General features: G+C 38.4%; 1 protein-coding gene across 5 annotated transcripts in view; it reads left to right on the top strand.

Moving 5' to 3' along the window:
- The window catches only part of PTPN13 (protein tyrosine phosphatase non-receptor type 13), a 126516-nt gene that overhangs the window by 27743 nt on the left and 72612 nt on the right, over nt 1-26161 (top strand). For all 5 annotated transcript variants that reach the window (XM_055796983.1, XM_055796985.1, XM_055796981.1 and 2 more), the window contains exons 3-6: nt 7978-8147; nt 13989-14054; nt 16453-16638; nt 19357-19450. In XM_055796983.1, coding sequence (XP_055652958.1) covers nt 7978-8147; nt 13989-14054; nt 16453-16638; nt 19357-19450 — 516 coding nt within the window. The remainder of the gene's footprint in view (nt 1-7977; nt 8148-13988; nt 14055-16452; nt 16639-19356; nt 19451-26161) is intronic.

Below are 26161 nucleotides of genomic sequence, written 5' to 3'. Positions count from 1 at the left end.
TGAGACCAAGTCGACACCTTGACTGAAGAGATATCTTTAATGTTTAAAGGCTTACTCTTGTACGCTTCACAGGAATCAACACGTTGAACTCCATCTTGAAATGCACCTGAAAGATCATAGTAGCATAAGTATAGAGTAGTGAATACACTTAAGACATTATCCTAGGTCTAAATTATATTCAAAAGTAAAATCTCCACTGAAAACAAGAGCTCCCCCTTTCTTGGCCTTAGAGTAGTGCAGGAAAGAGTTTATTGTAATTACTATGAAGGCTGGTTGCATGCAGGCATTGAATGAGAAGACAGTCTGCCCTCCCTCAGAGGGACAGTTACGGAGAAATGAGAGCACAAAATGGTAATCTGCCCCAGGACTTCTGGTATATGCTTTAAGATAGGGGAATGTTTGCCAGCCAAGACTGGCTAAGGTGGCAGAAGCTTCTGGTCTTACTTCCTATCAGTGAAGACCAAAACACAAATTCAGATAAAATCAGTGCCAGAAGAATCTGTCTCTTCTTGGAGATGAAGCTGTTTTATTGAGTTGTTTTTCTGCTACTTCAGCAAACTATTTTCAGTTGCATGCTATTAATTAACCTGGGATATAGCCTTGTGGTAAAATGCACTTCAAGAGACACCCAAATGAAAGAGCTTTACTATGTAGCTAAGATTGACGAAGGCAATCTGATTCCTCCCAGCAAGATTAGGATAACCAGACAGTCTTTAATGAAGATTTGCCTTCACTAAGGAAACAATCTGGAAACCTTTTTTGGCTATCTTGAGTATCACTTTCTGTGCTGGCTTGTAAAGATGCACTGCAGAGATGCAAGAACAGAGAATGCAGAGGTTCCTGCTTGTCTGACTCAATTTTCCTCTTTATTTGTGGAGGACTTGTAGCAAATGGGATCCTAGAGAAATCCTGTTTTCCTTGGTCAAATTTCAGACCCAGCCTACAACTTGGGAAAGCTATTCTATGGCAGAGGGTGAGTTTTCAAAATTTTTCAGAACTGATCAATTGCTCCTGGGCAGTGGGCAACGAGGCAAGCTTTTAGCTTCTAGAAGTTCACAGCATGCTCAGCTTTGGCCAGTCTCAGAGATGCTCTTGTTTTCCTCCTTGTATGGCTCTGGAGTCCCTGAATGTGTCATTCTGTAACAAAATCTAAGCTTTGAGTGCTTTCTATATTAAGTTTCTTTAAAAAAAAAAATATATATATTGTTCAACAGCCTGTGGTCCACCTGTTTTGAAATGAGGGGGATAAAAAGGCCTTGGAAATCATGAACTCTTAAATTGCCATCTGTTGGCAGCTTCCCTCTGCCAGCCCGGCAACCACATACACTTAAAGAAATTACCAGCCTAAGTAACCATCCATTTATTTATTTATGTAATCCTAGTAGAGTTTTGGTAGTCTGTTTGAAGTTGAGAATCCTTGCTATTACTCCATCGACTGAGAGAGCATTCTTCAGTTACTTACTTTTTCTAATTTCCTGAAACTAGTGTAAAATGCCCCAGATAAGCTTCTATTACAGGTTTGATAACTTCTGGATTCATAGAAATTCTGCGTGTCTTCTAGTGAGTCTGTCTTCTTATCCATCAAAGCGCTGAACAAAGCAGCACAGGATGAAAATCCACATTTTACATGGTTAATCACATAATCATCATGTCATTCAGTGACTGATACAAAAGTGTGCTTATTTTTATGTCTGTTTGTATTTACAATTCTAACAAGTGTTGAACTCTTTTAAAATACTTTACAAATTTATTTAAATCATTATAAGTAGTGAAAGATTAGATTGAAATGCCCAGCAGCTAATCACTCACTGATTAAGAAGTTCAGCTCTGGTAGCTGTCGTGTCAGCATATTATAAGCTGTTAAATGGAGGGAGAAGGACAATCTAGAACTCGGTGGCAGATCTGACATCAGTTGTACTAGTGATGTTGAGATTAATCTGGAGATTTGAAAAGGCCGATACCAGACCTGCCCTTCTCTTAGATCTGTTTAATTATCTGCAATAACTATTTTGTTGTTGGGAGGGTGTATCGGCTGTTTCAGACATGCTGAATCTTGTACTCAGTACTCCATGAGGTCAAAGGAACAGGTCTTTTAGGTGAGGTATCTCAGATGTGAGTGTGTAAGTGTAAGGAGCATGCTGTGCTCTCTGCTGCTAACTGCAAACCAGATTTCCCTCTAATTTGGTAGGTTTGATTGGATGAAAGTGGGAAACACTTCATATGCACTTGAGCTACTCCTATGCTAAAGAGTGTATTGCGAATTCTGAAATAGCTGGATCTTATGTTTCCAGATCTATTTAGAGGTAGGTGGAAGAGAAGGGGAGGGGGCAAGTCTGATAATAGGAAGGCAGGCTGAGCAAAGAAAGAGACACTTCACAAATTGCCTGTATACAAATTTGCAAGACAGTAAATTATTTGCGTAAAGAGAAGCGATATCATCTGAAAGTGAATGTGAAGGACAGCTGTCTTTTGGGGAGGACCCGAAAATCTTGTTGACAGTAATACTATTGCATTTGCTTAGCTTGGGTGTAAGTATAAAGAAAAAAAGGAAGGTGAAGTGTGAAATGTGTTGATGGGAACTAGTGGTGGGTCCCAAGTAGTCATAGGCCTAGTTGGGGTGGAGGGGGAAGATGGCATGTTTTTCTTTACACAAAAGAGGGAAAATGCAAAGGGGGCTGAGGGACGAGGGAAATCCTCATTTTCCAGCCACTGCTTGCTGGCAGGTGTTAGATGGTTGTTTTTTCCTTTTACCAACAACTGTTAAGGAATGATTTTCTAAACACACACACACACACACCATTCCATAACATTTGATCTTTTAGTTGCTGAGAAGGAAAGAGATGAGGCTTTTGTGGGTTTTAGTGATGATTATGGGGGGGTTTATCACCCCACACCCCTACCCCCTGCCCAGTGAGGCTGAGTCACTACTTGTGCTTTTTCCAGAACTCTCTGCTGGATGTGGTCAAGGTAACAATACAGTGTAGTGTGCTGTTACGCTGACGGAACAGCATTTCTGGAACAACATGGGTGATCTCAGAAGCTAAGTGTTCACCCTGTGTCTTGGTCCAGTATTCTCAGGAAAGAGTTAATTTCAGTTAGCCTCTCAGTGTTCCTCCCTGTGCTGCTGGTTTCCAAATGATTCAGTATCAGATCAGAGCAGTGCTGCTCACTGCCATCCTTTGTGCCCAAGGGATAGGAGCAGAAGCGCTGCAATGCTTCTTCCCCTGCACACCAGGCATGCAGGGACATGCTGCAACAGCTCAAAGGAGTATAGGACTTAACAGCATCAGTGATCCCTTGTGCTGGCATAATCCTGGTCTGCCTAGAGATGCATCAGTGGTCTGCCTGCCTCTAGCCTGGCCTAAGCATAAAAATCTTCAGGTTCCTTTGCACTAGGAGAAATCTTACATGTCTTAGTGAGGGCTAAGAGCAAAGCAAAGCAAAAAATGAGACAAGTATTGAAAACTTTGTGTATGTTCCTTTTTTTTTTTTTAAGGTTGTGTCCTGAAAGAGCTGAAATGTACGTCTCTTCCCACCATTTCTGCCAATGGCTGTGGCCTAAGAGAGAAGTAGGAAAAAACAAAACTGAAGGGGCTTGAATTGTGTGTAGTTTGGGAATTCAAAATCATCTGCCATCAATATTGTAAAATCATCCATTTTAAATTTCTGCCTGAACTTACTGTCTCTTACGTCGTGGGGGGGTTTTGTCTTTGGCTACTTGTATCCTGTTAAACCATGTAAAGGGCTGTTTTAGAAGTATCTCGTTTGTTTGGCACATGCCACGTAGCTGAAGGCTATTTCAGTTCTTAGTGCGTTTAAAACCAGTTCACTTTCTCATTTTAAGTAAGACCACACTATTTATCTATGTCTTGGCACTACTTGATAAACTGTGCTCTCACAAGTGTTTTGTTACCAAGTTGCATAGTTCTGCAGTTAACTCAGAAGGCTGGTACTTCTAGTGCACTTGGAAGCCTACTGAAAAATCAACCAGGAGCCATGTTCTGAATACCAGTGCTTTTAGAAAGAGGCGCTTAAATCTTTTTTTCTTTTTTTTTTTGTCATTTTCCACTGTATTTCGGGGAGTATGTTTTCCTTGCTGCTCTTATAAATTCTTCTGAAAGCCTAAACAAAAGATGACATGGATATTACAACTGAAAACTAGTTTCTGTTGTGTTCCTGGGGTCCTTGGCTATTTGATGTATTTCGTCTTTGTAACTTTTTTTTTTCTCATGGTACAAACACATGAAAGGGTAAGAGTGGAGTTGCTTATAAATATTTTTCTTAGCTTAAATCTGCATAGTAGGAACTTTGAGACAGCTGTTCTGGTTTGTGATGCATGCCTTAAGGAAGGAAATGGAGAATGAGTTATTTTATTGTTGTTCTTTGTAATGGTAGATTAGATAGCCAAAGTTATGAAGTAGGCAGTATGATCTGCTATATTAGTTAAAAACTACTAAAAGAGGAGGCCAAAAAAATGTCAACAAAATGAGCCTGGCAAAATCAGTCCTATTTCTAAATTTACAGTTAATCAAATTTGTTGTATGTTGCTTCAGATCACGAAGATCATTGAGTATGGTTGGAAATATTTTAGGTGGATCAGTAAATTCAGCCTCTGCATGTGTAGAGGACAAATGCATGCTCCAGAGTTTGTTTAAATTAGTATTGGGAAGACTTCAGGCTAATTGTATTGGGTTTTTTTACTGTTCTTAAAAATAAACTGTGTTTTCATCTGTTAACTCTCTTGTTTCTATAGTATGTTGCAGGATATGAAGAGTTCATATATATTTGAAGTTTTTGTCATACAAAATATGAAGTTAAGGATAAATTATTCACATTGCTTAAGGTTCCTGAGTTTCGGGGCATTTAAGCAGAAATCTTATTAAAAAAAAAAAAAGGCATTTTAAAATATTATATCAGTGGCTTATGCACACAGAACTCGTAAAAAATAGCTGCAAGCTATGTAATATTTGTTCTTATGTTTACATTTCTTTTGTTTAACATCTGAACTTACTGCCACAACAGTGAACAGCAGTTACCCGTTTTGTTTCAGAGGAAGTGGGGTTAGAGGTATAGTGGAAAATGTAATCTCTTGGACTTGGGAGGATAATGTTATTTTCATTCTTAATTAAAATTTTAATTTATTTGATTGAAGTAAATTTCCACTACTTTCGCCATACATGGTGTTTAAAGTTCTTGCTAGGGGAGTTTTCTTCAGCTCATCTTATTTTTAAATGTACATATTTGACAACTTTTTCCACAATATGAGTTATTTCTAAACTCAGATTTTGAAGTTGGCCATGCTAAGAGAATCTGTAGAGATGGTGTCATTTGCTTCATACTGAGTGACTTCCTACACACTGTGGGGAAACCATGTTCTTGGACATGATTGATTATCTTTACTACTGTATCAAGCAGATATTTTGTTGAGACCATTCATGAGAGCGATTCCAGGCTTAAATATTTTTGTAGCTAGGGGTTGATTAGATTGCTGTGGGGAAGAGGGAGAATGTGTACTGCACTGTAAGGACTGGTTATTAATGTCTGCATGAAATCTAGAATTTTTTCTCTTGACAGAATTTCTACAATATTATTACTTTTGCTGAACTACTTGAACTCTTTGGTGGTTGTTTGGGCTTTATTTTTTTTATAACACCTTGCTGAATGCAGTATTTGGAATGATTTGAAGAGAAGTCCCACTGCAGGAGGTCTAGAAACGGAAAGAGACTTGTACAGGTTGTTAGTTTGAGCCATGTGTTTTTAGTTTAGCTTATTTTGATATTGGTAGGTTGAAGTAATATATTGCTTTGTCCCTTGTGATTTTACTTACTAAAATAGGATAGGAAAATCCTCAGAGATATTTTCTTCTATGCATAAGAGAGATATCGTTGTGTATGCGTTTGTATTTGGGAATTTTTTAAAGGGGTTTTGGAGAGGTTGGGGCATTCTTTATCTTGTATGTGACAGACCTCTGGTTTCCATGGGGACCTCAGCAGTTCTGTGTGAGAGCTTAAATTCTTGTAGCCTACATAATCAGAGATACTATCCGTCAATTACTTCTGCTGGATCCAGGGGAGAAAGCTGGAGCAATGAAGTATGCTCCTCTGAGGCAAGAAGACTTGAGACTCTCTTGTTTGTCATAAAAAGCAGAGCAGGGGGAAACCAGTTCTGCACTGTGAATCCTAAGCTTGTCATACTGGCTTTCAGCAAAACTTATTGGCATTTTTGAATCCATTAGAAAAACTATAAAAATAAACTCCTTTGGTTCTAAGGTCATTAAACAACTTGAAATAACTGCTTGAAGTAGACTGTGGGATCTTTCAATTTCTAGAATGTTGTCCTTAACAGTTTCTTTTCCTTTTTTAAAGCAAAATTCTGCATAGCGATTTAAGGTATGCTCAGAAAAAGGTGTATGTTAGCCTTAGACTGAATAATGAATTATTGGTTTCTCCCATTGAATGATATCTCTTGCACATATTGGTAGGAGGGGAAACTTTCTGAGCTTCAGCATCTGAAAGTTGCAAATGTTTTTCTAGGTAATTGTGCTACCAAGTCATTAATACAGTTTTGCTTCAGTATCACAGAATGTAGAAAGCCTGAAAGCGATTTCTTAGCTTCTTTAGGAGGAAGGAGAGTTGAAGAAATTGAAGGACCTACTTGGTAGATCTTTTTACATGTGGTGCCTGCAAGCAGTAATTTAATACATTTCCTAGGAGACTAGAAATATTCTAGATTACGAGATAATTGAATGGGCTAGGAACCAGCACTGTAGGAACATTCTGAGCTGATTGGAGAGTGGAAATTGTTAGGGGTGGAGCTGAAGGATGCAATTATTATTCTGCTGTTGTTACTTAATGCATAGAGGGAAAAGAAAGACTTATGCTTCAAATGCATGTTTCATCAGATCTTTGATAGAACATGCAGCATAAAACAGAGCAACTGCCTCTTTACCTATTCAAAATAACTGTTAACTTTTACTTAAATAAAAGCTTATACCTCCTTTAGTGAAACTGAGGTGATTTACTGTTTGGGGTGTAGGAAAAATACTTTGGCTCAAGGAAATGGTCTCTCCTTTTTCTGCCTTAAAGGGATTGAGGTTTTACTGTCAAGGTAGATTTTGGGGTGTAAGACTTCCTCCATGTGTGTGGCCTGTTTCTGTTCCCCCTGCTATGCCCTCCCCCCGCACTTTTTTTTTTTTTTTTTAAGTAGGTCTGTGGCCAAAAATCTGACAGCAGTATTACCAGATATCAAAAACCTAGCTGGCAAATTACATACTCCGTGATGTAGGAAGTTGGCTTTGTCACTTTTGGTTCTCCAGTTTCAGTACTTGTTTTGCTGTTTTCAGGAATTGACAGGGTTTGAATGGGTGACCTTACTATGCTTTCAGGTTTATTTGTTGTCCACTTCCACTGTCTCCTAGAGTTATTCTTTTTTTTTTTTCACTTTTGAAATACCTTTTTTGGTTTTTTTAGGCTAAAAAGGACTTGTGTCCCAAAATTTTTCTGTTTTGTCCAGTTCTTTCAGCTACTCTAATAATTCCTCTCTAACTTCGTCTTCTCTCTTCAGATTGTTGGTGCTGCAGCAGTGCTATATTAATATAGCAGTTAACTCTATTCTTAGCCTTAATGACACGTCCACTATAAAATGTGATCATTTTATATGTTGACTGTAGCATAAATAAAATTAGCTGAGGACAGGAGAGCTTGTGAGTATTTTAACAGGCTCTTCTGAGCTTGCTGGTATGAATAAGAACAGTCAAACAAGACAGGTGTTACTCCTTGGTATGATGAAAATTGAGGTGGTCCTGAAGCACCACAGGTGGAAAAGGAAGCATCTATAATAATATTACATTACATTATAATATTACATTAATATGTAGTCTGATACCGAATGTGTCTGAGCAAATAAAATCATGTCAAGCAAGGGCATCAGTGTTGTGTAAATTTCAGCATTGGTGTTTTTTTTTCCTTTGAAATACAGCTGATCCTACTGCCCTGGGATTCATCATTTCTCCATGGTCTCTCCTGTTGCTTCCATCTGGCAGTGTATCATTTACTGATGAAAATGTCTCCCAACAAGACCTGCGAGCATTCACAGCACCGGAGGTTATGCAGGACCATTCTCTATCGTCTCTGTCAGATGTTGAAAAGGTACAGTACCTCTTCCTTGGCAGACAGTTGTCGTTTGCTGTTGATCCCTGGACAAAATAGCATTAAACTGTCCTTTTTGTCTCCCTGTGGTTCTTGATTTGTATGTGTAATAGTTGATTTTCTTTGGGGGAGAGATCCTTCTGCTTGATTTTTGTCCAGAAGAGTGGCATAGTGATTATGGTTGTATGCACTTACGAAGAAGTGGCTATGTGCAGGTCCCTGTCATATGTGCGCTACTGACAGCCATACTTGGGCGGTGGCTGCACAGAAAAACTGACTATTGAACTAGTAGTAAGAAACGCTTTGCCTTCTTTTACTGAAAGATTTCAGTGACATCACCAGTTTCAAATTTTTAAGATTTTGGGGTTTTTTGGTTTGGTTGTGTGTGGTGGGTTTTTTTGTTTTTTTGTGGTTGTGTGTTTTTTGTTTTTTTTTTTTTTTTTTTTTCAAAATGCATCTGAGGGTTAAGCCAAGGAATTACTCAAGTAGTCCAGGGCTACAGAAAATGGGATATTCCTACACTCACCTCAAAAGAAAGTTTGTTTTAATTAACACAAGTATTCCTTAGTTGTGTGCAGAATTGTTCCTTTCCACCTTGCTTTTTTAACTTCCCAAGTGTAGACTGATAGGTAAGGTTTGCATATGTGATCTCCTCCAGGTCATTGATACACACAGTCAAAATGACTAGCTTCTCAAATATTTTCTTAATAATAATATATTGCAAATGGTAATGTTTTCCCCAGAAAACTGTTCCCTTGGCCTAGTCAAAGATATTTAGAGGTGGGAGTAAGGAGGAAGCTGAGCTCTATTTCATTCTCGTTGGCTTCTCTGGATCAATAATCCTTAGAGAAGGAAGCTAGCTGCAGCCAATGTTGTAATCTGGGAACAATTACGACATTTGGCAGTCTTCCTCCAGGAAGAACAGCAACGTGTTCTTACTCCAGAGGAAACTGGTATTGGCATCAATTGCTGTTGTGTGTTCAAGGACTATTGAAGCATGTTTTTCTTTGAATATTTTGTTTCCAGCTTTTTTTCTTCTAAACCTTGTATATAGCCTTTTTCTTTAGGTCTTTACTTTACCACCATATACCTAACTGAAAAATCACTTGTTTCCTCAGTTACTTGCAAAGCCTTGTAGACATCCTTCTTGCCTTGCAATACAGTAAAACAAAAATGGTATAATGAAATATGTATATAACTTTATCTATGACAAAACTATAAGCAAGTAGCAATCTAGGTTGACAGTTTTAGTAAAGAAGTAAAAATAACACTGACATCAGTGAAAATTTGGGATCAGTTATGTAGGATGCAGCTGCCAAACTCTGTAGTCATACTGTTGGAATTATCTTTCTAGAGAGACAACACTATTCAAGACAGCGACGTTACCTCTAGTGCCAACTCTGAAGTTAATATACAAAACAGGCCTTCAAAAATGCCAGAAAAGTTTTGAAATTATGTGTTTGTGACCTTCATCAGAGCTGATAGCATTCTTTGTTCTGTGCCAGTATTCAGCATATTACTTTTTTCTTTTTGAAATGGAGAACTGTTACTATTAAAAGCTATGATGTTCCTTTATCTTAATCTTTAGGAAGGAAATACTTAAAGGGACTGCTGTGGCCTGTGAACTCCAGCACAGAGCATATAGGCAATGACCAAACACTGGCACTCGGCACCTATGCAGTGCTGATTAATCCTCTCATATTATGGCTGTGTGAATTTATTTTATATCATCGGCATCACCTTGCTTGCTGGAACGTGATGATAAAATTGAGACTGTAGGCTGCAGCAACTGTGTTGCTGTTTTCATTGGGAAACAATTGGATGTGGAAATAGACAAGGTTTGGCTTTACATAAGCAAATTACTCATAGAGTCATGTGTAAACTAAATAAAACCCTTTTGCTTGTGGTATTCAGCTTTAGCATTAGTTGGAAGCTTTGTCCTTGAGATGAATTAACATGGTTTTGTGTTTGAACGCTACTTGATTTCTGCATGTGTTCTTTACATGCTGGGGGAGAAAATTTAACTGTTCTGATAACCTGGGATGGTACAAAAACATTGAAAGAAAACTTGCGGTTGCCATCTTTGTTCTCAGTTTAAAGCCTTGTGGTTAAATAGCTCCCCTCTGCACCGCTCTTCTCTGAATGTGGTGGTCATATCTGGGTGTGGAGAAGGACAGCCATAATCTGAAGAGGGGACCTGTGAGTTACGCATCCTGCATTTGCTGATGTGAGACCCTCCAGCTGAATTCTTAGAAATGCACCATTGTGTACAAAGATTTGAAGTTTTTTCCTGATGGCAATGGTATATACCAGGATATGTAAAAATATTATTTGATAATGCATCGGGGAAAAAAAAAAGACAAGACCAGAGTATCTGGTCTATAATCCCCGCTTGAGAAGTACACATGATAGTACATTTGTGTGAAATGCTTCAAACATTTCAGTCATCTTGGGTTTATTTGCTTACTTACATGGAAGGAGAAAGCTACCTCAAACCTAGCTTTGTACAAAGGCTTTTGCCCTGTTAGGACTTCATTAGTTGAAGTTTGTAGGACTGATAAACGTCTTGCATATCTTACATCCTTCTGTTTTTGACTGTTTCCCTTTACGTTTGTATTAAACTGTGTGTTGGATGGTACAGTGGTTATTTGTCTTGAAACATTGGCTTCATGTTCCTTAGATCTTGCTTTGCACATGTTGACTGTGGTAACTTCTAATTATTTCAGCTTTTCTTTTTTTTTCTTTTTGTCACAACTTGCTGTAGTTCACTGAATTAATTTGCTGGAAATATATGGTGTTTTCCTTCTTGATTGTTCTTCTGAAATCAGGCCATGTCTGAAAGCTGCTGAAGGCAGAAGAATGTAATTTCTTAAAGCCTTGTAACAGACAGTGATGGGGTTGCACTCATCTCTTGAGTTACGACTTCACTTACTAACACAAACTAACAGTGTATTGAAGGATAAATATTAGGAAAAATGATAGTCAATGAATACCCTTTTGATTCTGAGACACCCAGTTGATTTGAATACAAAATAAGTCCAAGGTAACGGCAATCTTTTTGGAAATGGACGAAGCAAGCTATTCAAAATTATAATGAAAGATAAATTTGGAAAATTAATTTGATGTTGATTTATATATTGTAGAAAGTATTAGAAGTATCACAGTACAAAAATGAACTAGAATTTTTGAATAAATGCTTTATTTTGAAAGCTGTTTTCAGATAATTAGTAGGGTAGCATGTTTTAGTTTAGTGGTCTGATTGCATGGTTGTACAATAATATTTTTGAGGGTGATGCACACTTCTCAGTATTATATATACCTTCCATTAAGTTAACGCTTAGAACCATAGAATTATAGAATATCCTGAGTTCAAAGGTACCTGTGAGGATCATTGAGTCCAACTCCAGACTCCACAGGGGGCAACCCAAAAGTTAAATCATATATCTAAGAGCATTGTCCAAATGCTTCTTGAACACCAGTAGACTTAAGACCACGACCGCTTCTCTGATTAGCATTAACAATTTTGATAAAAGACTTTTTAATTGCTGTTCTTGTGTATTTGGGTGATGGGAGAGTTTGGAGGGCTTTTTTTGGATAAAATTTTTGTTTGGGTGTGTTTTTTTCTGAAAAGGTTTTTTTTTTTTATACATTACACTGAGAGTATATTCATCTTTTCCTGTATAGCTGTAGTATGTCTGGATATGGAAGGAAGAATTTCAATTGAAAAGGTAACGGATAATAAACCACATGGGGAACAACTTTCTCAGTATTTGAAAGATAAATGTTTCTGGTTGAATGGGACAATGGTGTTAACTGAGCACCCTTGATGCTTGTCCATGACTTCTGTCTTTTGCGTGCAACAGACACTTTCCTTTGATGGACTGTGCTTCCTCTCTGGGAGAAGAGGCTGATGGGTGAGCCCTTGTTAGGTACTCAGTGCTGGCTAAATAATTGCATCTAGCATAATGCTGTGTTTCATCTGCACTTGTATGGCACTGCTGCAGTCCTGCCGCAACATGCCACGGGCAACAAAATTTGCCTTATTTTTTTCCCTTTTGTGCATGATTGCGAAGAAATTCTCTGTGGTTCTGCTCCATCTTTATCACAAAGAAAACCAAAGTTCTGTATTTTTCTTTACCTGAATATTTTTCTTGCGTGTCTGGACCTAAATGCGCACTAGCTGACCCCATTGCTCTGTCTTGAGTGTTTGTCCATTAGCTGGACTGAACCATACGAGTGACTAACCTTATGTCAACAGTCTCTGATATATTGCTACTTTGTACTGATGGAAAGCTTTCTGTCTTGTCCTGACTCATACGCTGTGCTAGACAGAGACCATCCCACAAGGTTTTAGTAGCAGAAGTTCAGGATTGGAGTGCTTCTCAGAGTATGTTGAATTCCAATTTTGTATGATGTGTTGAGTTTATAAGAACAATTTTAATAACCTGCTGCTTCTAAGTGTATTTAATAATTACTTCTTTACCCTGTCACAAATCTGTGTATTGCTTTTCCAAATACATAAAAAGAAGACTCTTTTTCTGTTTTACAATAGAAATCTAAAAACATATCATACTTGTGTTTTGGGCTTAATTCCTGGCACAGCGCAGTAAAGGTATAATGTCTTTCAAACAGTCTGGTCTAAAAAGAAAAGCATTTATGCATCATTGTTCTTCTGAGTCCTCAAGAATAGATTTTGTTGTCTTGAGTAGGATAAAAGACTTTTCAATACAGAGATTAATTCTCTTGTACAACCTTAAGCTAGTTCTAGATGTGTGATCTTTTTTTTAAACAACTCATACGTATTCAGTATGGGAAGAAGAAAACTGTTTTTATCATTTCCTAAGTTCTGTTGAGTCTCCCTACTACCTTTGTACACTCAATTTACACCTAAGTTTGTAATACCTGTATATGAAGCACCTGAGTCTGGACAGACCATGTCAATATATATACACCTAGGACTTAAGTAAGATGTTTTGCTTTTGGTTAGTGAAGAAGCTGACTTAAGTGAATCTCTTTTAATTTATTGCTGTCCCTGTAATTGTTGTTCGTTGCCTGCACAAATATTTAATAAGCGTGTTGGTTTAAGTAGCACAAATATTACTAGTAACTTGATAGAAAAAGCCATCATGAGTGTATGTTACTTACACAGTCTAGAAAAACTGCTTTTCTTTCCTGCGCTTAACTGTTCTGTTTTCACAGGCATCTACAGGGGTTGTATGTGTTTGTGCTCTTAATTCTGCAGTATTTAAAGGTTTTATCCCCTGTCCTGATGGGCTTAATACATTAAGGATATATTATTATCATTAATGTTGATATTAATAATTGATTATATATGTAATGATTAATGCATTTGTATCTTAAAATATCAATAACTAAGATGACTGCTTTATATATTAATACTCATGCGTTCATTCCTTTTTTTATCTTTGTCCCAGTCTTACGGATCTCTTGAAGTAGTAGCCCACTATTTGAGTTTGCTAAGGTCTGCCATGTCTTCAGGCTAAAGTTTTAAGGATCTTTGGACACAGCCATGCAGTCTGTAGCCCACACCAGGCTGATTGTATGGATTACATGTGCTGCTGGCTTCATTGTAGGATGGAAGCTTAAAATAAAACAGAAAAGACAGAGGCACTGGTTAGATAGAGTATGCGTTGTAGCAGTAGGATCTGCTTCTTTGACCATCATGGCAAAGGAGAAGAACAATTTGAAAGACAACTGACCTTAAATACCAGTAATATATTTAGGAAAAATAATGTTAAGTTAGTTGCTCTACTTTAAAGTTCTGCTTTGTGTTTCCAGTCCTGTTCAATTAGCTGACGAATGTTGTGTGTCTTATAACAGGTCCATATTTTTTCTCTTGGTATGGCACTCTTCTGGGGAGCAGACCATGAAGTTCCTCAAAGTCAGGTAAGTTTACATTTGGTTTTGCTTAACATTGCAACTTTAGACTTGAGAGTTTGACTGAATTTGCATTTGAGTTAACATGGCAGGGTGTTGTAATGAGACACTGAAGTGTAAGATTTCTTTCCTGTACTTGGAGCTTTTTCCTGTGGAGTGTGTGAAGGTGGTGTTGCCTTGCAGAAAGAAGGTGCTGACACTACATTTCTGTTAGTTTCCGTAAAGATACGTCAGATCTAGTCTATCCTGTAGTGTCACAGGCTGAAAGACAACAGTTTAAGCTGTTGACAGAGGAGAAAATTATTTGTTTTGGTTTAGGCTTATGTAAAACCAAATATTTAAATAACATTGTTGCTTTACTCATAATAAAGCAACTTGTTCTCGATGCTGCCATAACTTCTGTGAGCCTGGATTTGGCACATACAGATACTTCAGTTACACAATGGCCGAGAACGGGTATGAATTGTTTGGAACAGGGAGTAGACTCTCGCTATTGACTTGTCAGTCAGTGCAGACACAGTTGCAGACTGCAAAGAGCCGAGTGTTATTGCTCAATGAGGTTCACACACCCAGCAGAACTACTAGACTGTCTTTCCAGAAGTGACTGAAGATGTTCTGATTCATAATCTTTCTGGGTGCTCCTTCCCCACCCCCAGTTAAACTTTTGGAAGTCCATACCTGAAAGAGTGAAAATAAGATGAAATGCATTCATAAAAGCATTTAATGATGTACTGGTAGTTGCAGGATTTGGCAGAGCATTGTGCAGCTCAAGGAACTAAGCCACTTCTGTTTCATGTTTCGGTTCAGTCCTACTAGTTGGTGTTATGTGTAAGGGTAAGGAAGGAAATTCTGAAAGGCTCTTTGGCGATTTAAGTGTTCAGTTCCTAATATTTTCTTTAACAGAGTGCTAGTTGTGTTTTCATTTGTGCTGATTTAGAAGTAGCTGCCTGAATGGAAAAGTTGGAAAAGTTGAAGCTATGACTGTTTTAGAGATACTTACTTGTAATACCTACTGTGCCTGTTCCCAACGCCCCAGTATTTTCTTAGATATCTATCCCTTTTCTTTGCTCTCCTGTCTTGTAGGGGGTGAAAGGAACAGTATTCAGAAGTAGTGGGAGAGTGACTTAAGGTAGGTAGATGTAGGTGTTGAGTGGAAAGTAGGCATGAATTTTAGTCCCCTTTTTTTTTGTTTCCTCCTTTGGTATTATACTGTAGCAACAGTTCATGCGGTGGGAAGGAGTGCTCTACCTTTTGATACAACAATATTTTTTGAAATACAGTGTGGTGGGAAGACAGTACCTGGAAAGAAAGGGGGAGCAGAAGCCTATAGTTTATCTTGAGGATGTTCTCATGTGGTGCCTCTGCCCTGTGGAGTTAGTGGAGGCAGAAGGACAGTCTGTGTGTGGCATTACTTTTGTTAACTTGTATGTGTAGATTTTCCCTTTCTTTACTTTTTTTTCCATATTTGCCTGCCTATGTTGGTTAATGAGCTGCTTCTCTGTTGGGAGTGTGGTTGAATACAGAAGTGATTTTTACGATCAGTTAGGATGCTAAACAGGTAGATGGGAAAAGCCTATATTAATGAAATCAGTTGTCCAAAATATTTTTGTTTTATGGTACACTTTAAGAGTACTAATACAGAGAAGATTATAAGACTGTAATGGTTTGAAGTGCTCTATGATGCAGAAAGCAGAACAATGCTTGTAGTTTGTGGGTAGCCACCCACTTTGAGAGAGTTGCAGATCAGAGAGCTCAAGTCCCAGATGCCTGCGGCATCTGAGAACAAGTGTTATCACTGACTATTGCATACCCTGAGGAGTGATATTTCACGTGCAGCGTAGAATTAATTGAATGGGTAGAGAAGAATTAAATCTATACTGTTTTTAACTGTATGGGTGTTGTCCTGCAACTACAAAGCTCTGCTTCCTTAAGCAGTGGCTTTGCTGTTTTATTCCTTGCTTCTTCGTTGATACTGTTTGGTGTTGTCGCTGGACTTTGGAAATGCTAACACAGCTGCTGCAAAATATTGGTGAGGTGAGCAACCATAGAAAGTGAGCACAAAGGATTACAGAATGATGGTAATGAGGACTGAATTTTATGCTTGTGACTGGCAGAATGTTCAAAAACAACAAAGAAAATTTCCTTCTGAACCTTTCCACTAGTTGTTAATCCCTTGAGAAAGTGTTGGTGTTCTGACCTTACAGATCAGGCAGCTTATTTGGACCAGGTTGTTCTAGAGTCTCCTGATCTACAACTGCTGTTTTTCTACCACCTAGATGGTGACTTGAAAATTGGCACATAATAATACAGGCAGTGTCTTGTGAATAATTATTTAACTGTGTTGAATGTCTGGCTTCTGTGTGTACCACAAGTCATTATTTCAACTCCTGTTTTTGTTTCTCGCTAGCCTATCAAACTTGGAGATCATCTCAACAGCATACTCCTTGGCATGTGTGAGGATGTCATTTATGCCCGTGTATCTGTACGGACTGTTCTGGATGCTTGCAGTGCCCACATAAGGAACAGTAACTGTGCCCCTTCTTTTTCTTATGTGAAACAGTTGGTCAGACTGGTTCTGGGAAGCCTGTCTCAGGTAAGTTTTTGTTGGCATTTGAGGACTAATAGAGATGAGCAGGCAGAGAGCAGAGGTGCTAATTCAGAGTCACTCTGCAGTCATTCTTCCTCTTGTCTGTGTTGCAATTTTGATAAGAGTGAGAGTTCAAAGGAGAGAATTGCATCTCTCCCCTTGTAACACTTTGTGCACTTGGCAATTCCTCTTGGAATATGCATTCATGACTACTGTTTCTATGGAAGATAACTGTGAGCTGTTTGTGTTCATTGAAAGAAAAGCAGGGAAAAACGGGCGAACAAAAAAGATTGAACTCTGTGGCGAACTTTTGACATGTTGCTACTTGAAATGCTTCAAAAATGATTGCTGTGGATTTTTGGTTTTAAAGTTAGGCTTGTTGTTGGAGGGTTGCTTATTAGCAGGAAGAGGGACTTTTTAGGTGGTGTGCCAGTTCTGCACTTGGCTCTGCTCTTGGATATGATAGTTATGGAGGACGGTATTGTCTAATGATGACAAATGAATTCAGCTGTGTTCAGAAGTGAAAGAAACATGAACTCATCTCACAAAGTTACTATTCCTGACAGGCAACCTCTCCCTTCATGTAAACCATTCCAACATGACCATAGAGTAGTTAAGTAATTTCAAGTAGAGTAGAATTTCTGAGTAGAAAGGAAGACCATAAATTGTCAGTAGTATTAGATTGTTCTTTGGCCGATACTTGCTTTCCTTGTGTTCTGTTTATAATAAATACTGAGCAGTTTATTATTGCTGGAATGATATCCCATTATGTTCCTGAATTTTTTCTGGTTTTATATCATTGAAACTCCCTTTTTTGTCTCATAGAGGTTATGTCAATGTAGAAATTGGTGTCTAGAGAGACAACACTGTAATTGCAAGAAAAAATGTTTGACTTGATAATGCTTCCTCTTTAAAAAAAAATCTGTTACGAACTAATGGTTAGATAGTTTCTTTATAAAACTGTTTTGGTAACACTTGCACAAGGTGAGAAGACCCTGCATTTGTCTAATACTTGGCAGCAGCTGATTATGACAGGCCTCCAGAAGTAGCGCTGATCCTGAGTTCCACAAAGCATCCTCTAGTCTGTGAGGTTATGTCTCAGTCTGGTGCTCCTCACTGTAACATCTGAAGTCTTGTGTAGTTGCCAAGTGGAGTTCCTCTGTGATTTAACAAAATGAAGGCCTACAAGGCCTTAGTCAGTGAAGCTATTGAAATAAAGATCCAAACCGTAAATAGGGCCACGAGCTATAGAAATGGCCACTGTGGAGAGTGAGTCATTAGTCTCCAAGTTCTTAATGGCCCTTTCTGCTTAACAAGTTTTCTGCTTTTCCTCATCTTGTTCTTGTCAGCAGGGTGTCAGAGGTAGTCTGAGGCTAGTGTGACAGACTAACCTAGACCACCATGCCAAAGACCGCAGCAGTGGTCCCAAATGCACATACTGAAATCCAGTGGAGAGCTGAATCCAGCAAATGTGCTCCTGTCTCCTATACCATGTTGATAATGAAGGAGCAGGACTAATGGCAGTTATCCAGTGCTGAAGATCTGCTGGTCTTCTAGATTTCCTCTGCCAGTAACCTTGTTAACCTCGTTCATAACATGTCACTGCATTGACTTTGCAAGACGACAAGAACAAAATAGCTGAATAAAACAGTGTTGACAGGACAGCAACACAGCTGTACTGCTGTTCTCATGCGCCTTAGCTAGCTATCCCTGCTGGTTTTAATGTTTAATGCTTTGTGTTTGTGCTGAAATTTTTAAGTTAATAAGAAAAGCATATAAAATCGTTTTTCCAAAACCAGAGTAGAACTTGCTATTCTAATATCAACATGCCTCCAATCTTAATTGGCCTTATGAAAAGCTAGAGAGGTCTTAGCTCTATAACTGGACATTTGGTGGTCCATGAAGCACAGCTGAGAGGTTCTGTTTGAATGTTTTAATTTTCCATGTTAATATGCTTTCTAAAGGGAAATACAGCATGACTGATTCTATCTGTTTAATGTTGATTGAGCTGCATTGTAACTGCAATGGATAGAAAGCTGCTTGATTTCTCCTTTCAGCTCCCAGCTAAGCCACTGTCCAAGTTATGTCAATCCCTACCATATCAAAAGATCACTAAAGATTCCTGGTTAGAGCAAATAAGCTCTTTGGATGATTTTACATGTGAAATATTTTTTTAAGGGAAGTGGTGATTTTAAAAAAAAAAAAAGTTAATGGGAGTAATTAAGCCTGACACGCAAAAGGAATGTGCCTGAAGGGCTAAAGAAGAGACTTCTCACAAATGCGTGAGAATTTACATGTGTAATAAGTTGTGTGAGGTATCAGCCAGAAACTACCAAGTACAAGACAGTTCTTCCTGTTACGTAGAAGACTCATCAGACCAATTGCAGGCCAGTCATGCTGCAACCACGGAACATGGGTTTTCGAGAGCTGCTGTCTTCAGTTTGCTGTGGGAGTGAAATGTATTTGTTACATGCTTGTAAACTTGGTGGAAAAAAATAGACCAAATGCATAGTAAAAATAACGCACGGATTATTCAAATAAGGATAATTCTAGGGTATATTCTCACTGATTAACTTGGTTTTGTTGAAAAAAGTTTGAACTTCAACTCTGAACTTGAACTTAACTGTTGGCATTGACTGATGCTGTACAGTTACAGAATGGATACTTGTTTCATACTGATGTGAGCTCTTTCAGTATTTAACTGCGCTACTGCCTGTTTTACAGGTGGATCAACTTTCTTGCAATGGAGATAGAAAATTGCAGCCAGACAGGAGCCAGGCTATCCGGGAGAGGCTTAGGGGAAAAGGGCTTCCCACAGGTAAGTGCTTCATTGCAGGGTCATGGCAGTAAATACAGCCCTGTAGAAGACCAAGTTTGTGGAGATTTTGCCACCAAAGAAATTGAATAGAGGAGGACTTGCTGACTTTCACAGAACTCTGATGGCTCAGTGTCTAGCTAAGTGTTGGTGATGGTGACATTAGAATAATTGTTTCAAGAAAATGTGTCTTTCCAGTTCAGTCCTGATGGTAGGAACAGGTTTTAAAGTTTCTTGGCCAGAAGTTTTGTTTCTGGAGAATGGGAATCTCCAACTGAAGGTAGGTCAGCTAGAAGAACAGGAAGCAGCTTTTCTTAGTTCTGTCTTTTCTGTGGACCCTGCTTTCTCTTCATAGCTCTAGTTGCACACAGCCTCTTTTCCTGCTTATCAGACAGCCCTGGGCTCTTTTCTCTGCACACAAAGCTTTTTTCTGCTGCCCCTTTCCACACCCACCCACCCTGAAGAGTGGCGTTATGTGTTCCATCACAGTTCTGCTGTGCTTTGACAGTGGGAGGTGGACATGGAGGCCAGGTAGGGTTGTACTGTTACTTCAGGGAAGTAAGGAAAGAGGAAACTGGGAGGGTAGGGAGGAGACAGACTGTTTTAGAGGCAGTGTTGCTGTTGCCACTGTGGGCTAAAGTGTGATGTAGGTTGGCAGCTGATGCTGGCCATGACTTCATTAGATGTACTTGGTTTGGCAGCATCAGCTTTGCGCTAGGCTTCTCAGACAAGAGGATGTATTTTCTAACAGACTAGTCTCGTATTTTTTGTAAGAATTGAGGAGCTGGATAGGAATATTTTATAAGGCATCAACTTGGACCACTCTAATTTGTTGCAGTGCAGGCAGCGAGATACAATAGTCGGGTGAGAATATTCTTGACTTAAAATGCTCATTTGTAAATGGAATATTTCAATTCCAGAATGCAACGTCACCCACAAATAATCAACACCATAAGTGTTAGCAACACAGGGTTTTCATCTGCCTCACATTACCTCTCTGCCTATCTGTAAACTTGGAACAAAGTTATGCTTCTGTTGCCTCTTTATTCTTTAATTTTGTGTTGATTAACAGCATATATGGTGAATTGCAGGAACCAAAATCCATGGAGTCATCAGTGGCAATACGAACTGCAAAAATTAGACTCAAGTCTGGCAAGGCATTGGAGGGCTTCCTTTATTCATTCTTTTGAGATGAGTCCTAGATTAGGCTACTCGTTGATATAAAAAACATATGTCAGTGGTTGTCAGCCCTTCTAGTACAGCACTATGTGTTTAGGAACAGTTTCTGGTACAAGGTGTCTCTTCATTTTTTGGCACAAATGTACTGTTCTGACTGCTTTCTCAGGGGCTTTGTTTTCTTATTGGCTGTTGCTGTTCCAGAATATTTCTGTAGTAATACAGGGTTTGAGACTGGATCAATCTAGTTGACTGGATTTGTAAACGATGTAATTCCTTTATTTTTCTGAACTACCTAAGCTCGCTCTTAAAATGAATTCTTTCTCTGGTTCCCACTGATTTCATAAGGGTTATAAGAGAACCTTATTGTTCTGATTTTTAAATTGCTAGTTTGTTTAACCCTATTCATTCTAATTTCCAGTGGTTTTTTTTTTTTTAAGACCTTTATTTGATCACACTACCATTCAGCTACTACTCAAGCTTTATCATTTGCATCATCTATTCTGTTTTTTAATCCATGATCAACAAGAACTGCATGTTTTGATAATGGTCAGAATATTTAAGTTTTGGAGACATAGCAGGGTTGTCTTTAAACTCTGTCCTCACTGGCTTAGCAACCCTGATTATTGTTTTCTTTGTTGTTTCTAGTTTTGTTTTCAGTAATACAACTGAACAGTCTTGCTGGTTAACTTTTCATTTTCTTAAAAAATCCTTATCTTCTTTTTCTAAATTTTTTTTTTTTTTTTGGTTTCGGGGTTGGGGGTTTTGTTCATTGGTTTTCCTACCCACAACTTCAAGTTTTTTAGCAGATGACTTTTTTCCTCCCCCAAAAGTAATGTTTGTCCCCGAAGTCTTTTAAGTACATCTTAACAAAAAAGCTTTTGTTTTACGTTCTACAAAATTTTGGAGATAGATGTTGTAGCTTTAGCCAGTATCTCCATGGCTTTCTGGCTCAGTACTAGGGTTGAATAACACCTCTGTGATGTCTGAAACTTTCTCTCAGGATTAGATCTTTAACTTAAAGGATAAGGACTAGATGATCTAATTGGTTTTCTACTGTATTCTCCGACTTAAAAAAATGTCATAACCAGAATATTCTTTCCTCTTATCCTTTGGGGTTTTTTTGAATCGCTTCGTATGTCTGACTTTGCTTCTGAGATGGCTGAGAGGTATTGCTTTTTATTTTACTGAGAAGTTGTTAGGATACAGTGTCTGAACCTCTGAAGCACTGTGAAGCTGAATGCCTGTCTTGCCACTGTGTGCTCACTTGCCTTCTGGTTCTGCCTCGGTTTCACTGCAGTGAAAATAATTTGGCTGGGGAAGAGCAACCAGAGGTATAAGGATTCTAAAAGGCTGAAGAACACACTTGGCTCAGCTGCTATCAACTGGTAAATTCAACACAGGGTTTTAAGCAACCTCAGTCAAAATGACTTCTTGAAAGATTTATCTTTTTAGGGAACATCACAGTCTGTAGAGATCTAATTAAATATAATCATACTTAATTAATATTTGTGATTGAACTGAACTTGATAACCCATAGAGTACAGTTGGCTGAATAGTCCTCATCCTCTAGCTCCTGTTTCTCTTGAGTTGATTGGAAGTGCATGCGTGCATAGGGTGTTGTAGATAATGCATGGCACCACAGGGAATAAATGTTTGAGCATCACTGTTCCAGTGCAAACTTGTCTGCATCGCTCCAAGCTTGGTCCCAAAGGTAGGTGTTATTAATGAGATGCTCTTGAATACTTGATTTTTTTCTATTTTTGTCAAGTTGAACTGTCAATGAACAATAGTATTTTTTCAGTTAATGTGGAGTTATGGTATTTTGGTTTTATACTTCTTTCTTGCCCTATACCTAGAAGTAGAAAATATTTGTCAGATTTTCTGTTATTTGAGTCTTTATTTTCAGAAAACAAGATAAATTGAAGTCAGTCTTTCCTTTAATTTTTATTTTCTGCCTGTCCTGCTTCTGCTCAACCTTTTTCAGTTTCTCTGTATCATGCTCATTACCTGTGGAACTCTTGTAATTTTTCTCCTTTTCCCTGAACCATGTACAACCCTCTTAGCTTCCCCAAAACTTTTCCCAATTCTACTTATCATTGCAATTTCCCCAGTATGCCTTAACACTATCTTACTTACCTATATTTTGATCTTAGATGTGATCCTTGATCTCAGTACTACACTGAGACCTCGGGAATACAGAGTATCAGTAAAATAAAACACAGCACAAAACAGCCCCACACACATACATATAACCAAACTGGGCTCTAGCTGTTGCTGGTTCCACTCAGAAAGTGTTTGAAAGTTAGTGAGGACCCAGTGAAATGGGTGTCTGATCCTAATGAGAGACAGCCCACATTTGATTCAAGGCAATTTAATGTTTGGTTATTTCTTTTTCTGTAATGGATGCTGGTTTGCTGGTGCAGGTTCTGTCACTAACAGTGCAGATCAGCTGTCCTGTGGGCACAGCTTTTACATTTCCGGAAAAGTGAGCTGTGGAATGTAATACTAATTATACCAATGATAATATCATAGATTGAGGAGCCATAAGTAGAAGGCCAGAAGAGAGTTTAAGAAAAATAGTAATGGCAAAAGAAACAAAAAACCCCCCACCAGCTCAGAAAAGCATAGAGTCCTTTTTTCTTCTGACACTGTACTATTCTGTGCCTTTGTGTAGTTGAAATACACAGCTCTCATTCCAATTGCAAAACAGCAAACACTGAGAAAGGTAGGAAGCTACCAGGCAGGATTATGATACTGCATGAACTGGCTTTCTAAAACATTAGAAGTTATGTCAGTCATCTTCTATCTAAATGTTTGGGTTTAACTTTCTCTGACAAGATAATTTGGGCCCAGTTTAGCACTGGGACAATGCTGGGTGGGGGCATGGGCACACATAAGGATGTGTCTAATTTTACCAGTTGTTTTACCACTATATTTAAGGCAATAAATACGGTGAGCAGAAATCTTTCCTGGAGAGGACAGAAGACTGTCTGATACTCACTGAGGTGAAGTTGTGTGGAGTCATTGTGAAAATCTGAAAGAGAATTTTCAATTAATAAAATACCCATCTTATGGAGAGAAAAGCCGCATAGAGCTAAGGCATTTATTATGACCTGTGAAGAGTATCGGAATGTTACTACGAGCATTTAACTTAAGATAGTTGATAAATCATGGTAAGTTTATCAGTATAGAGATGGTTCAGCAAGAGAGATGTGCTCCTAGTTGCACAGTAGCTGAACAATACTTTAGGTATTTCCAGTCTTCGAAAAATGCGAGGATTTTTGCATTGTCTTTGGAAGTCATTAAAGTAAGAACAGTTTTCCATAGCATGGTCATCCAAAATTATAATTGCTGGGGCTTTATTGTTGGCTTAGGACAAATGTTTTGAAATATTTTTCCAATTCACCTGTTAAATCAGATATTTTCCTCTCCTTATGTACCAAGGTTGGATATTTTCAGCTATTCATTTCAGTCTGTCTTGAAGATAATAATTAAATTAATAAATAGCTTCATGTTAATATTCTCCCCAGTTAAATTTATTTTTTGTCTTTCACGACTCACTCTGTGGCAGTCTTGGTGAATGAGCTTTATGGCAGGACTGCCTGCAGAAATAATTTATTCTAAATTAGTATTACAGAATGTTTGCTTTCAGTCAAGTCATACTTGAACACAGTATTTAGGAACTGACTTAGCCAGCAGAAATAGAAGTGGTAAAGCCTGGTGTGAGTCATCTGAACCAGTGAGTGTTGTTTCTTACTCAAAACACTTTAAACCTGAAGAGACTTTACTTCAAGAACTGTGGAAGTTGCTTGATAAAGTTCTTTTGTTATGATAGAAGAGTGACAGTCAAACTCTTCCAAACATAAAGCGGTAATTCACCATGTTACTCTTTGCCACAAACTATGGCATGCATCCTTCAAAAGGATGCATAGTCTATTTAAAGCTTAGTCGAAATCTTTGTAACTTGCATGTGCCTGGCAGCCTGCTTCCCAGCTCTCTAGTAATTGAAAACAGGCACCTTGTGTGTGTGTTTACAAAGTTCCACCTGATGTTGATGACCTGTGAACACCAAGGACAGACCTTTGCAGAGGTATTTCGTGTTTAAAGAGATGTTGCAAACAGGTGTCTTGGCTTTGCTTTCTTGCCATAAAGGGCCTCTCATTTTAACTTGGCTTGTGCAGTGTGGTAGACTGTCATGAGTTATTTTATGTTACAATACTACAGTTGTATCCGGTAAAATTCTGACCTTTCTATCAAAAGAAAATGCGCCAAATGGATAAAGGCTTGAAAGGATTTTACAGGATCATTAAAGTTCACCATAACTGTATGTAACAGGAAATAATTGGAAATACTGAAAAAAATTTTAGGTGTTGATAAATTCCCTGTTTAGTTAGACTAAACACTTTGTCAGGTGTAGCAAAAATGGTACATGTAAATGGAATAAAAGATGCTAAGGCTAAGTGAAGTTGCTTTTAATTTTAACAAGAAAAATCAGCGTATTAGTCTATAAAGAAATGGTTTATAATGATGCTTCCCATGTGAACTGAAACAGCCTACTCATTTTCTTGCTAAATCCAAGTACACAGATTTAACTTACCAAAAAATACAGCACAAACTTAATTCCATTGACTTGAAAATCTCTCATCTAGAAATATAACCTTTCTTTTTTCACCTCCATCTCCTCGGTACTAGAAAAAAAGAACTGAGTAGGTGGAGAATAACTTTCAGTGTTCAAGAAAACTAAATGGAAGCCCGATAAAGACTATTTATTTTGAAGAGTAAGAAGTTATTCTTTTGCCCTTTAGAAACCATGCCTGTTTTCTTCCAATAAGGGTTTCTGTTTGCATCTAGCAGTACTGAGTGATTGGTGTTGGTGGAGATCTTTTAAATTTAAGTGTAGTTGCTGCTGCTTTACTGAGCTTCCATCCTGGCAGTACTGGAAGTGCTGTTACAGCGGTGCTAAGGACAGACTCAGAACTCTGAAGACACAGGAGTGGACACAAAGATCAGTGAGGAAACCAAACCAGACATATCAAATGCTGTCTCTGTGCAGAAAAGCAGCTGTATCACTGAGCTGCTCCTGGGGTATGCAGAAATCCAGGAAGGGAATAGCTGGGCGGCCCTTTTGCCTTCTTGGTACCAAAAAAAAAAAAAAGGCCCATAAACCTGAGTGGGAAAGAGCAAGGATGCAGTTGTCTTTCCTGCAGAGTTGCTGAGGTAAAATGTTGCATTTACAAAGTGCTACTTGGCAAGGTTCACTACCACTGTTCTGAACAAGATGTTTGGTTTCTAGAGCTATTTGGGTTTTGATAGAGGGGCCATCTCGGTCCAAAGCAGAATGCAAATTGTTTTACAGGATTTATAGTTTGGCCATTACTTTACAGTGCTTTTAACAGTCTTTGTGTCCAGCTCATTTCTTCTTTCACAAAGAATGCATTGTTTTAAGAGTACTTCCATCTGAAACTTGGATTGTCTCAACAACTGAAAAAAGTAAAAGAAAGGAGGAGGTGTCATTCCAAGTAGCCAACACAGTCC

This window comes from Falco peregrinus, chromosome 2 (assembly GCF_023634155.1).
Source record: "Falco peregrinus isolate bFalPer1 chromosome 2, bFalPer1.pri, whole genome shotgun sequence".
NCBI classification, from domain to species: Eukaryota; Metazoa; Chordata; class Aves; order Falconiformes; family Falconidae; genus Falco; species Falco peregrinus.
The sequence above is the reverse complement of the archived record's forward strand: the minus strand, read 5'-3'. Positions and strand labels throughout refer to the sequence as shown.